We start from the raw sequence: 14,904 nt of genomic DNA, 5'->3' as shown, positions 1-14,904 counted from the left end.
AGAGCGTGTATTTATACCCAGTGGTGAAGTGGGTATACTCTTAGTTTATGCCCCCAGTTTTTTTTAAACCACCCAGCAATGGGTAAACAACTTGTGTCATAAACAGTGACATGTAATACTAGTCTTGCATATTTAGTTCACTCCAAAATGGGCCAGTAATATTTGCACACTGTCACTTAACTTCTGCTGCTTGAGTAAGGATCATTATGAAAATAATATTATCCACAGAAGAGGTGCAGATTTTGCAACAAATAATTAAAATAAATAAATAAATATATAAATAGACTGCAGCAACTGACATTTTATCAGAACCTCTAGTAAATTACATGCTATGTTGTTTAGTTGTCTGATCAGAATTGCGGGAGAATTGTGATCTCTATTTGAAACAAACAAAAAAATTGTGATTCTCAATCATTTCAGAAGTGAGGGGGTGTCACGGATCTGCCTGCTTTTCACCAGTCACGTCACTCACGCACCTGTTTCTACCTGCCACTGATCACGCTCACCTGCTCCTCATCATGTCCCTCGTTATCTCCTCCTATAAGGACACACACTGCCAAACACTCGACGTCCGGTCTCGTTTCTACGAAGAGGACTACCCAAGCTGCTACAGCCTTAGTAACTGCTTCCTCCCTAGAAACTGCTTCCTCCCGTATACTTACCTGCTAACGAACTTACCTGCTCTCCCTGCTCCTAGGAACTTCAGTCAGTCTGCACCAGTGATCCCCGTGTGTCTGCTCCTGTGATCTCCGTGAGTCTGCTCCTTGTCTGCGGTGTGTGTCTCCTCCGGTTCCCCTTGTACTCTGCTCCTCCTGCGAAGGCAAAACCAAGTTCAACCTTCATCTCACCAGTTCAAGATTTCCACGATCTTCACTCACCTGTTTACTCTCATACTGTTGATCAATAAACTCACCGTTGTACCATCTCTCTGTCTTGTCCTACTTCCGTTACAGGTGGACAGAAATGTAAAATATAATAACTTTTTTGTCTAATTGACAGGTTTTATTATTATTATTATTAATTATTACCTCTTGCTTTTAATTGGCTGAGAAATCAAATACACTGCTGGACAATAACCAGTAATTCATAATTTCCTCCTGTATTTTCCTAATGACATTTTTATAATTTGTTTAGCCTATATACTACATCTTTTTTCCTATTTGTTATCACAGAATAAGGCAAAATATATATTTTATAGTATCTATTGCCAACTGTAATAAATGCTATCAATTAGCACTGCATTGTTTTTTTTATTACCTGGAGATGACTTGAAAAACACACACAAACCATACTGTCGTAATCATGTGTTTACTGTCTTCACATTTCTATTTATTCAGCTTAGCTACAGTGGAGATATTTGGCTACAGCGATCATAGACATAATAAAAACCTAGACGCCTCATTGGCCGCTTGACCCCATGTCAACGTCGCCGCCATTTTGGTCCAGGCAACTCTCCATAAATCTCATATCGGGACAGAGGAAAACATACCTGACTTGTCGGCAGTTTGGGGATCTACAGACCCCAAGAATGAACAGTTGTTTCTGGATGTTTTTTGGTCATTTTTAACATTATTTTGAGAGCTTAATTAGTCACCAGTGTCAGACGATTAATAGCTAGTGATATCTCTAGTTAGCTGTGAAAGTTTAAATGAATTCGTATTCAGTTTTAACTTATATTGTAATTTATATCATAAAGTAAATTGTGCTATGAGCACAATATGTAGGCTACAGTGAGCACTTTGACAAGACAGTGTCAGACTGTCAGGATTAGAGATGGAGCGAAAGCATCTCTCTTTAATTTCACTACTCTTTTACAAAGAGTAAGTTTATCATCACTAGATTATAAGGATTTGATAGCTTATCATTAAACTTTTTTGTGCATTTATTTAAAGATCACATGTACCATTTTTTGTCACTGGTGTTACCTTCTTTGGCAATTGTTAAGGTTTTTATGAAATATTTTTTCTCAAATTTTTCAGCACGTAGTCAGAGTTACAGAAAAATAATGATAATGCAACAAATAAGGAGATTATGTTTTATTTATTTTAATCAGGTTTGTTAAAAGTGTGATTGAATTATGTTAGTTCATTTGCGCAACCATGTATTTGCTATAACAATGAAAATATTTGAAAAAACAGTTATAAACAAGTAATGATGCAATCCTTTAAATCTTAACTCTTGAGTGTAGCAGAATTTAATGGATGTAAAATTATTATCATGTCACATGTGACACATTTTCTTTAATGTGACAGACAAAAACACCAGTGACACAATGAATCACCAGTGATATACATTAGACCTTATTCTTCAAATATAATTAATAGATGAGACTAAATTGTTACATTTGGCATATTTTGGCAATTAGTAAAAGAACATGAACATAAACTGATCTTCACTGCTGACACCAAATTTCATGAAAAATGCATTTTACAAAAGGTCTACTGCAAGGTATCAAACCACTTGTTGTCAATCATACTCACTAAATTAAGCAGTTTAATCCATTTGTATTATAGTTTTTTACAATTTCCTAACAATACATAGGTCATACCAGTGACTTTAACTAAAAGCTTCATATGAAATCATGAGAAAAAATGAGAACATTTCTGATAACTGAAAAGAGACAGTGGACTTATTATTAATATTCTACTTGCTATTATTCATTTATTATGGTATTATACATATTTGTTGCTATTATAAATCTACTATATCACTTATGTTATTGTACTGTTGTACTCGCTATTTTATTATAGTATTCACTTTACTACAACTTGTATACTTTTTAATATTACATATCCCTTTTACTATTTTTATTGTGCACTGTATCAGTGTATAATATTTTACCACTGTAACTGTAAGTTTTTCTTTCTACAGTTACATTTGTTATTGTTTGTGTTGTGTAGTTTTTATCTATATAGAGTAGCTACTATGAAAATAGGAAGCAGACTACCAGTCTGTCACTTTTTGATTTGTATTCGCTGATTTTATTCCATTTTCTCTATTTTGGTCAATTATTAGTACTTAAAGATGTATTATTTCGATTCCCCCAAGTATTTCATCAACCACTTGAATTTTAAATAAAATGAATTCTAATGACAAATTTATTCTTATTGTGCAAAAGGTATTTAAAAATACTTACGTAAAATTTATTCTTATTATTCCAAACATATTTTATAATATATAATCCTATTTATTATTTAAATTATTATTAAATTATTTAAAACTAGGAAAATAGAGGCGTTATAGTTTTATATAATTATACGGGATATATATCTGTTTATAATACAAATTTTAAAATTGTATTGCATACCTGCTTCTGGCATAATAAAGACCCATTTCGAATGTTTACATGCTTTTCTTCTCTTTCTCTTCTTCACTGCACTTTACCTTAATGCAAGACAAAATATACCTATTGGAGAATTGATAGAAAAGGACAGATTATAGCTATATTCCATCATGATTTTTCATGGAAAATTCTGATTCAAATTTTTATTTATTTATTTATTACAAACAGCATCAGCGGCTGTTTTTTTTATTGTAATTTGATTGCATAATTTTAAGATTTATAAGCAAAAACAACTTTAGCATTGGTCAAAACTTTGGCCTGATTTTAGCTTTGTAAAATTATACTACATAAGTCTGACCGAAACAAAACAGCAGACGGACTGAATGAGAGGCAGTTTCACTTTCTGACAGCAGCAGATGGCGCTTATAGAAAAACAGCAATCTCGCGTTTCCTTGGTTACCGCTGTAAACAAAGCAGCGCTGTAGGCTACTTCAAAATATATACGAAGGTAAGTGGAAAAGAAAATGCCATTGAAACTCATCTGAACACAATCATTTCTCCTTAGTGATACATTCAAATAAACCTCCAAAACAATATGAATATTTTTCTACCTATATTTCGTCTATGGTGACCAGTCTGGTTCAGTTGTGTGTCTCTGGCCTCTATTAACGGTCGTTTACAGACTTCGTAATAGTTCCACACAAATTACATTTTGGGAAATGATTGCAGTGAAAACATGTGCAATTCCGGAATAGAGACTCATCAAAAATAAAAAAGGGCCGAAATTTATTCCGATTTATGGTCGGTGGACCATTGCATCTTAATTTTAATTGTATTTGAATTGCATTTCATGCTTTGGTTTTAAATTTTAAAACTGATGCAACCAAGAAAACTCTGTAGCAATGTACAGTAACAACACTGTAGCACAGTGTGTGAGCAGATCAAAAAAAAAAATTATAATAAATAGCCTGTAAGATATAAGTTACCAGTCTATCGATCGACGATTTGGCGACCACTGATTTAAAACCAGTTCAGTTTAAATAATTTCAGAATATTTATGGCCTTGAAATTGTAAAAATAAATCAAATAAATAAATGTGTGTTTAGATTCACTTAGTGCCTAATCAGCATCATTAGTAGCCTAACAGAGTTCATGAATCATATACAACTAAGCAAATGGCCCTGCCCATTCCTGGAGTCAGAGCCTTATCAGTCATGTTTCATGTCAACTGAAAATTAAACTCTTCTCCTAGACTCCTACCACTGGCCCTTTAGAGATTAGCCTAATCTACCTCTAAAGTTTCACGCTCAGGCCCATTTTTAAACTAAAAGGCTTAATAGTGGCTGATGATGTTTCAGCAGTTTTCAAAAATACAAAGATGTTAGAGAAAGGGAAGAGAAAAAGGGGAAGAACCTGTTCTATAATAGAGAGGATAGGAATGCAGTGTGAAGGGGTGTGAGTTCATATGTGAATAATACAGGGTGGGATCGAGGGAGTTAATGTGGTGTATAGGTGAGTGCTCATGTGTGTGTGTGTGTGTGTGTGTGTGTGTGTGTGTTTGAAGAAGTGTGTAAGGGGGCAGGCAGATGCATGAAGGGCTGGTCCTTGTCTCTCATATCTATAAGAGCAGAGCACTGGCCCTTACATGAGCATACATCTCTGAGGGACATACAGGTTGTTTCACACAGGCAAAGGAAGACATCCGGACCTGGTTGAAAGATGGGTTGGCAGAAGGCCATGCTGGATAAGCTTGCACACACTTTCCAGATCCGCAACAAGCTACTGCGCCAGGGACTTGCTGAATGCTTGGGAACTCTCATTCTGGTGGTGGGTATTATTCCTCAATCATGAATTACTTATTGTCAGCATCAAAGCTGAGGTCAGTGCAACTTAATACAAATGCAGTTTGTCAAATAGTCTGAAACAGCATGTTTATGTCTCACATAATCTGTCAGAAGTGAATTTTATATTGTAGTGTAATGTTGCACGCATGAGACTTACAGTAGAGCACCAGTTGAGCTGCTTTTCTTCTCACTCAGATTGATGACAAAGATAGACTGTAATGTTTACTTTGGTACATGCACTCCAAATTTCCACAAGCAAATAAGTGAATGGTGGATTATTGCAAATTAGCATTTATATCTGCATTATTGCGCACACATTGATGTGGATTCTGGAATGCTGATCTTACACCAGTGTATTTTAGTTTTTTTGCAGCTGGTCCAAGGAATACTTCAGACAGAAACTATCCAAAAATATGTTAAACTTGACAATTTAAAAAGTTGCTCAAACCTGTATGACTTTCTTCTGTGGAGTACAAAAGAAGAACTTTTTTAAATACAATGAAAGTCAGTGGTGTAGTTTTGCATCCCACTGACTGTATGCACAAAACATACAAAAACTATTGAAACGTACCTTTACAACACATAAAGGAAGTTTCCTGCACAGTCTTTTATTGATAAATGTTAATTATGTACTAGAGGAAGTACACTTCCAGGAATTCATTTGCAAACAGATAAGAAAGAAAGGTGGATAGTATCTCAGTCCTGTTCATGTGAAATGCTCTTCACACACATGATAAACAGAAAAAAATTACTTAAATATCCTCCCTAATTTAGTGGCAATTTTCTCTGTAACAAACAGCACAGATAGGCATGTAATAGTGCTACTTGCAGCAGAACAGAGGCACGTGCCAAAGCCTTCAATGAATAATACTTGTTTCCTTACATCTATTATGATGCCACAATCAAAAGCTTAATATGTTGAGGTTTAATGAATCACCTTAAGGCATTGAGTCAATATTATCAGAGCACATTTGCCACACCAACACCAAGGATTGGTTTTGAAATCCATTTAATTCTATTCTAAACATGTCAAATCTGTATTTTATGTTCTGAAATTAATGCAGTATTTTTTTGTAGATATTTAGATATTTCACTAGTGTGAAAAAATGACTAACAGAAAAACATGCCTGACAGACCCACGCTACACCACTAGTTTTCTACACAGTGATATCACTAAAAGGAAATTCTCAAACCTTGCACTTACCTGAATGTTTGATAAATGCGTCACACGTGGCAGACTACAGTAAAAAAAAAAAAGCATTGCCACTGCAGTCAGGTGTGTCGTGTCAGACAGTCACAGTGTGGTATGAAATATGACACACATTAAAGAAGGAATTGACACCAAACTGCTCCTACAAAATCTTCACAGGGCAATTATCCAATTTTACAAGCACTTTAGAAACAACAACTCATTTCAAGAAGTACATTCATAGTTTGTTTTTAAGGTGTGTGGCACAGGTTATACCAGAGATAATACTTAAATAGAGAGGTCATGCGATAACTGTATCACTCAACTGGATCAGCAACGTGATGTTTTCTGAGCAGCAAAAGATATTCGTGTGCAAGCTACTTTGATCATGCTCTTTGTCTGTAAAGGTGACTTTATCAGCGGATGTTCTTCCTGGAGTAGAAACAGGAACAATGGGTCTTTGGACACACAAAAAGGCGAAATAAATTGAATAACCCAAGGTTTGCCTTTAGCTGTCATTACTGAATTCAAAAAGATACTTAGGGCCATGTTTAGGTGATAAATTGGTTTCTTGAGATGCCTTTTTTTAGAATTTTATTGACGTAACGTTGTTGCTGAGATTCACTCTTATGAAAGTTCTTCAATGCACCCCAGCTGTTACATAACATTGGTAAAGTCGTTGCGTGATCCTGATAATTTGGTATAATGCCACAGGTATTTCAGTTCAACTCTGAGGTGTTCTTTACAATGGAAATTTCAGCCACAAGTCTGAACAGCAACTTGCAATTGCTTTTTGTCAGAAGGGACTTGTAATAACCTGTCTGAGATGTCCTATGTGAAACATTGCAGCCGTTAGTCACTATAGATTTGTAGTGTTTGAACAAAAGGGAATACTTATTTTATTTTTAGCAGAGTTTGAAATGCAACCTGCTATTTTCACCAGTTTAAAGTATATGTTGTGACTCACAATGATGTGAAAGGCCTACTCTTAGTTAAAATGAGTCAAAAAAGCTTTTTTTCACCTGGAATCTTCATTGTTCTGATATAAATGGTACACATAAAAATTGTGTTGTTTTCAAATAGTGATTAACACATGTTCTTATTTCACAACATTTACAGATGTTTGGTTGCGGTGCGGTGGCCCAAATGGTACTAAGTGGAGAAAGTCATGGTCGCTTTCTCTCTGTAAACCTTGCTTTTGGGTTTGCTGCTACCCTTGGAATCTTGGTTTGTGGCCAGGTGTCAGGTTGGTAAACTCCTCTAAAATTGCATCCTAAGCTGTTGCATTGCGTTTTTATAAAAAGTTCTTTGTGGATCAACTTATGGGATGAAAGAGTTTTTTTTTTTTTTTTAGGCGGACATTTAAATCCAGCAGTCACATTTGCTCTCTGCCTCTTGGGAAGAGAAAAATGGAGAAAGTTCCCTGTGTACTTTCTGTTCCAAACACTTGGAGCCTTCTTGGGTGCTGCAATTATCTTTGCTGAATACCATGGTACATTTTATGTAATATTAATTCTCTTTCTTTTTAAGTGTATGTTATGTTTCTTCTTTTTCTTACACTTTTATTTTATTTATTAATTTTTTTTAGATGCAATGTATGATTATGCTGGAGAAAAAAATGAGTTGCTTGTAGTTGGGGATAAAGCCACTGCTGGTATTTTTGCTACATACCCAAGCCCGCATCTCACCATCTTGAATGGATTTTTTGACCAGGTCAGTAACTGCAAGCTTGTAACTAATCTATATATTTGCTTTTGCATTCTCTTACAAACGTTTTGCGTTCCCTTGAGAATCCCAAAACTCTTTCAGTGCTAATTTTGAGTGAATGCACTTCATTGAAATATAATTTTTCCTTCCATCACAGTTTTTTCCCCATCACCATGTCTCCTTAGGAGCTCTGTAATTTATAATAAATGCACTATATTTATTATCTTTTATATTTACATCTATAAAATATAACCATCTTCACAGGTGATAGGCACAGCATCTCTGATTGTCTGCATCCTGGCCATTGTGGACCCATACAACAACCCAATCCCTCAAGGTCTTGAGGCCTTCACAGTGGGATTTAGCGTCCTTATCATTGGACTCTCCATGGGCTTCAATTCTGGTTATGCAGTCAACCCAGCTAGGGATTTCGGGCCTCGTCTTTTCACAGCAATGGCTGGTTGGGGTGGTGAAGTCTTCACGTAAGTTTATACATTTAATACCCATAACATGAACTAATTAGTTACATCATGAACCAACTTGCATTGCTTTCGAGCTGATCTGCATTTGTCAGTGATGAAACAGTAAACACTTATGAATGTTTCTCCTCTGGTTTGCAACAGTACCAGACAGTGTTGGTTTTTGGTGCCCATCTTCGCCCCCTTCCTGGGATCCATCATTGGTGTGATTGTGTACCAGCTGATGGTGGGGTGGCATGTGGAGGGAGAAGTACGGGACAATAAGAATAAAGCTAAGGAAGAGTCTTTGAAACTTAATGACATCACCAGCAAGGATTGATCTGCATGATCTCCATCAGCCCTTTGCACCATAAATCCACATAAACTTTCTGCTTTAAGTCTCTTGAGTTCAATAAATATGTCTTGTTCCACCTAAGGCTTCCTCTTCTCTTTCAGAGGGGATTCTTGTAGTCTTGCAGACCATCAAATACCATCAAAGACTTAAAATAAAATGCTGCAAATGTCAAGATTCCAAAGTTTTTTTAATTGTTTCTTTAGCATGATTCTTTTTTCTTCACACATCCTCCAGATTCCTCCTTTAAGGGAAAAAGGTGTTTCTTCAGCAACACGAATTATATTAATTCACTCTTTTTAAAGTTAGTACAAATCTAGTATAGAATCTATCAATATTTACAATATTTCACACTTTTAAATTACTGTTATCCAAATATGTTGCCATTCCCATTGAGACGGGTGAGCAGTTGTACTAAAAAATAGTTATAATACTTCATTCTTTTTTCTTTTTTTTATGTAAATATTTTGTGTTGTCATCCTCATTTAAAGCCAAATGTTTTTCTCTTACATATAAAGGCAATTGTATAGAATTACAGTCTTTAGCCTATATTCATTTCATCTTCTCATGTATCTGTTAATGTCATAACCATTTTAATTTTGTCATTGAATGTTTTGAAGCAATGGATTGTTATCCTAATAAAGTTGATTTTGTTTTTTAAAATAAGTCTCACAGTGTGATGTGATGTTTGTCATTTTTATGTTGTTTAGCTGAAACCACCCTTGCTGCTTCTTTGCTAACGATGTGCACACTCATGTACGCCTCCAGGGTTGTAATCCATTTGTAGTGGAATTTAACATTATGCCAAAGCCATTCATTATCAAAAACAGCACAAGATGAATGAAACAAGTCTAAGGGCTTATGAAACAATAGGTGTGGACTACTGGAGGCTTACATTTAAGTTTGAGGGAGTAAGAACATGTACAGTCTCTCAGGTTCACATTCAATTAAAGCTATTAGGAGAAAACCTGGGTGTGTACATATTAAGATGGAAGAGGGAAAGAGGGAAACCAATCTTGAAAAGGGAATTAATACAATTACTTCAACCAAGCCTCAACACGCAAGGTTAAAGTTCTCTGAACTCATATTTGTTATCCCTGATATATTTCCCAGAACCCTATGAAAACAAATTGTTGCTAACAACACAGTAATGTTGACAGAGCAATAACTCATAGTTGTTACATTTCTAAAACCAATTACAAAACAAAGGAAGACCAGCCTCCTATAAATCAGTACATTTAATTGAAGCTTGCAGATTGATGATTTGGCAAGAAATCAAATAATTCCTTTCTCCAGAAAGGGTATGGATTAACACTGCCATTCAATAGTTCGTGGTCACCAATTTTTATCAACGTTTTCCAAAATTAGTCTCTTATGCTTACCAAAGCAGTATTATACAGTATATATCAGAATATACAGTAGCTAAAAATATAATTACAATTTAAAATAACTTTTACATTTAGTCATTTAGCAGACTTATAAATGAGGGAAATAGTAGCAATTTTCTTTTTAAATATATTTTAAAATGTAATTTATTTTCATGATGGCAAAGCCGAATTTTACTCCAGTCTTCAGTGTCACGTGATCCTTCAGAAACCATCTAACATGCTGATTTGGTGCTCAAGAAACATTTCTTCTTATTCTCAGTGTTGAAAAAAGTTGTGCAGCTTCACGTTTTTAGCTTAACCTTGATAGGCTATATTTTTCAGGATATGAATAGAACTTTAGAATGGACAGCATTTATTTGAAATAGATTTTTGTAACAAAGTAAAAGTCTTTAATGTCCCTTTTGATTATTATTTTTTTTTTCATTAATTTAAATAATTTTTTCCCCCTACTTCTTGTTTCACTTCTTTCAGTTTTTTTATAACCATTTCTTACTATGTGTAAGTTGTAGTTTTTTTAGCATGTGTGTTTGGCTCAGTGTTATTTTTAGGATTTAGTGGTAAATGAATGTAGTTTGATTTGTATTGTTATGTCTGTAGGCTATATATATATATTTTTTTTTTTAAGTTTTAGTTTTATTTAATTTGATTAGCCTACATTATCGCGAACCGCTTCTCTGTGCCCGAGGCACTTTCAGTACCACTTCTCAGTTTTCTCACTTTTCTCTTCCACGCGACAAATCTTGTCCTAATTCCCACTAAGTATGGGAAACAAGTCGAACAAGTACCATGACAAAAACCCGTGCCCTTGTTGTGATTCCATACGCTTATGTTGCTGCAATGGTATCCAGCGCTGGCTTAGAGCCCACACACCTGCATGGAGGTCTCCGAGCATGTGTTTCATTTTTAACTTGCGTTTAGATAACGCATGCCAGATTTAATGAGGTGTGATTTTTTTTTTTCCAGTTTTTTCCAGTTTTTGTTTGGATTGTTTTATGAACATTTTGCTTGATAACACAAAGTATTGTGCTTGGGTGTGGAGTTCATATGTAAACAGGAATAGTAGCTAATTACAGCATGTGTCCTCGTCCGATTCAGTTTCCTGTGTACAAAATTATAAACACGAATGACACGAATTTCCCTCGATGGCTTGCAAGGAATATTCAATGCGAAGGAATTTCACAGTTTTGGTTTCTAGTTTGAAAAAAAAAAAAATCTGAACAGGAAATTATCTCCTTTGTGTAGCACATAATCACTGTTTAGTAACCTAAGAAGTCAGACAGCATAACAGTCAGCTAAGAATGTGAGTGTTTTTTATAAAACGCCCTATGGGATGACGCCTCTTTTTTTCCTGTGCTGAATATCCTCTTGAAAGACTTGACTGGCGTAGCTATAAACATTGGCCTCAGCACCACATGTGAAGTCCAAAAGAACATTATGTCTTTTCATCTTTACGCTATAAGCAATATGTGCAGTTTGTAGATTTATAACTGATTTTATTCTTTATTTTATGTTGTTTTAAAGTGTATACTCAATATTGTCAAACAAACACGATCTATATGGACAAAATGTGCAGGTCATGATTTAGTTGGACTCTTTGAGGTCCATAAGTACTTGTAAAGCACATTCCCAAGTTTACTATGTTGTTTCCCATTTTGATGCACCAAACATGCCTGAAGACATGCTTTTAAAGTGTCACTGGATCTTTTGCTGGGAGCTAAGGCATTACACCACCCAGATACCTTTAAGATGCTGCCAACCCATATGTTGCCCACATGTGGAAAAACAAGCTGAAAGGAATCCATACTGATGACACTTTTTCAGATGTTTTTCAAAGAAATTGTACTCGGACCGTAAAACCTGTACCTGATTTTAAATCTCTGGTCTTTTATTTTTAGCAGAGTTGCTCTGGAATGTTTCAGTAGCTTATTAAAATACCTTGCTTGAAATTGATTATATAGCACGCTGTAGCAACATCGGAATTATGTGAACTGTACATTCTATGCAGAATACCTTACAGATATAAATTTTATTCATGTAGAGTGTGCACAACCCCTGAGAAGCTTACAAAAAAAAAACAGCAGAATTTAATCTCTATTTTTTTTTTCTCCAGCACATTACTCAAGTCTAAATAACTTGTCAACATGCCCTTAATGGGTTTTTAACCTCTGATAACATTGCAGTTATTTCAACAAACCACGTTCTAAGGTTAACAGTGAAATAAGGAAACAAAGAAATGCTTAAAATTGTTTGGATCTATTTAAGAAATGGTTTATCTCTAACAAATAGAAACACCTTTTAAAGGTTTAAGTGACCTGCAAGACATCTGTTGTCTGCATTGTTGATCTGACTATCATATAGCCTTACGTTGGCTCTTCAGATTTTGTGGCCTCAACCTGGTGGAACCTATTGTGACAGTAAATTGTACAATGGCTCTTTTTATTTATGACCTTTTGTGCTCTTTCAAACAACCACCTATTCTTATTTCAGAGTTCCTGTACAAAAAAACTAAACAAAAAAAACAATGGGACATTTTTTAAGATGTACTTCTGCAATCTGTACAAACTAACAGAGCATCATTTAGATGTAAGGAGCGTTTTGCCTATTAGAGTTTGGTTCAGGGACTTTAGTCTCATTTAGCAGATGTTTTGTCAGGTATCATCTCATTTATCTGGTCATCCTTCATTTTTTTAGCTTCCTGATGCATTTTTATAAAGCAAAAAGTGATGTGAGATGTGGCCAAGTATGGTGACCCATACTCGGAATTTGTGCTCTGCATTTAGCCCATCCTAAGTGCACACACACAGTAGTGAACACACACACACCATGAACACACACCCTGAGCAATGGGCAGCCAATGCTGCGGCACCCGGGGAGCAGTTGGGGGTTCCTTCTTGCTCAAGGGCACCTCAGTCATGGCATTGAAGGTGGAAGAGAGCGCTGTACATTCACTTCAATCTCCCCCCCCCCACCTACAATCCCTGCCGGTCCTGAGACTCTCTAACCATTAGGCCATGACTGCCCCACAAGATGTGTGCAGTTGCTGCACCATGACCATTATGACTAATTTCCATAACTGTATGCTTGTGGGAGAACAAAAAAGGTTATGATCAGAGATACAGATACACAGCCAATGGAAACAGGGCGACGGTAACAGATAGGAACTCAATCACGCTCTTTTGGGTGGGGACATCCTCTGTTATCTAGCTAGATATCCTATGGGAAAGCTTCTACTTGTATACAATTACAAGCAATTTCTATGGTCCTGTCCTATTTACTGTAAATGATACCTATGCTGCATGTGTAAGAGCAGAGACAGCTTGTGCTCATTGTTTGATTGTACTTTTTTTTTTTATTGTTTATGGATACTGTTATATTAGGGACAATTGTGACAGGGACTAAACACTATTGGGTTATTTGCATAGAACACTAAATACATCTAAATCAATGATAACAGAGCAGTGCAGATGTAAGATATACATTCAATGGTATGAAATGCTGTCAATTTTAAGTTATGTTATCTCTGGAATGTATTTCCATAATCCATTATGCCACAATGACCTCAAGGGCATCCAAAGATATTGATATAATCGTTGTACTAAATTATGATAACAAAAGCAAACACACACACACACACAAAAACAAATTGAGGCAACACATTTGGCTGTTCAGTACACACATGCTCAATATGCCTACTTTCAAAAAGCTGTCCCACCCTATCTCTTGTACAGGCATGTCTTCCTCTACTTGTTGCTTATCTAATTGTTGCATCAGTTTTGACTTGACAAAATTTGACCAAAAATTTGTTCTGTGATTGTAAATGTTGCCAATTTGCTTATCTGCATAGCAAAAAATCTTGCAAATAAAACTACAGTACCAGAGTACCACTGCATAACAGTGGAATGCAAATGTGAGATTCTTCTGGAGTATTGTATGGAAAAGTGATACTTTTATCTGTATTACACCTCATATATCTGGCAGGCATCTGTTATTGTGCTACAATGGTCTCAGATCCTTCAAAAGGCATTTATTTATGGTATATGATTTATAAGATTTGTCATTATGAACTTACGTATGTATGTGTGAAGAAGTGAGAAACTGCAATAGCATATTGTGTTTCTGGCTTTGATTTCCACACTTGCACGTCAACATCACATTTACTCCTCTCTCCCACTCAAAATATGTCTGCTTTACACCCTAACAACATACTTGCACAGACATGTTTTTCATCTATTCCTGAAGAGCATTACAAAGCAGTATGTCAAAAGAAACAGGTAAAGTTAGCTTGATGATCATAAATCTGGCAGACCAGTTAAGGAGGTGCCCCTCCACCTCTTTGCATGTTGCAACAAAGTGTGTATGTCAACAGTACTTTATTGGAAACATTAAATATTACTATATTACATGTGATATTAATAATGTTATTTTTTTATAGAAATGGTTTTCATATATTTTACACTATTTCAACAAGACAACTGTCTGCAGGATATAAAAAACAACTGCAGATGTAGGTGTATGAAATTCAAGAATAATCTACTGTTAAACACAACACTTGTTTTAAAACCTTCAGTCTTTCTTTGATATTAAATCAGTGTGTTTTAGAGGCATATTTTGAATGTATTATTGTTTTCCATGATAGAACATTCCTATTTCTCTATTTTACATGCACATACACAGAATACAGCT

General features: G+C 35.4%; 1 protein-coding gene across 4 annotated transcripts; it reads left to right on the top strand.

Annotated features, from left to right (window-relative positions):
- The first annotated feature begins 3,737 nt into the window (after window positions 1-3,737).
- Window positions 3,738-9,502, top strand: LOC306870959 (aquaporin-3-like). Of its 4 annotated transcripts, none has more exons than XM_079418570.1 (7): window positions 3,738-3,791; window positions 4,848-5,110; window positions 7,436-7,562; window positions 7,671-7,808; window positions 7,905-8,029; window positions 8,288-8,505; window positions 8,647-9,502. In XM_079418570.1, the coding sequence occupies exons 2-7, from the start codon at window positions 5,003-5,005 to the stop codon at window positions 8,819-8,821; spliced, it is 891 nt and encodes a 296-aa protein (XP_079274696.1). In that variant the 5' UTR covers window positions 3,738-3,791; window positions 4,848-5,002; the 3' UTR covers window positions 8,822-9,502. The 4 variants fall into 4 exon arrangements, with proteins under 4 accessions (XP_079274696.1, XP_079274697.1, XP_079274698.1 ...); XM_079418571.1 differs by having other exon boundaries at window positions 3,742-3,791; window positions 4,972-5,110; window positions 8,647-9,492; XM_079418572.1 differs by having other exon boundaries at window positions 3,742-3,791; window positions 4,958-5,110; window positions 8,647-9,492.
- Window positions 9,503-14,904: the final 5,402 nt, after the last annotated feature.

The sequence above is a fragment of the Barbus barbus genome, assembly GCF_936440315.1.
Source record: "Barbus barbus genome assembly, chromosome: 6".
Classification (NCBI taxonomy): Eukaryota; Metazoa; Chordata; class Actinopteri; order Cypriniformes; family Cyprinidae; genus Barbus; species Barbus barbus.
The sequence above is the reverse complement of the archived record's forward strand: the minus strand, read 5'-3'. Positions and strand labels throughout refer to the sequence as shown.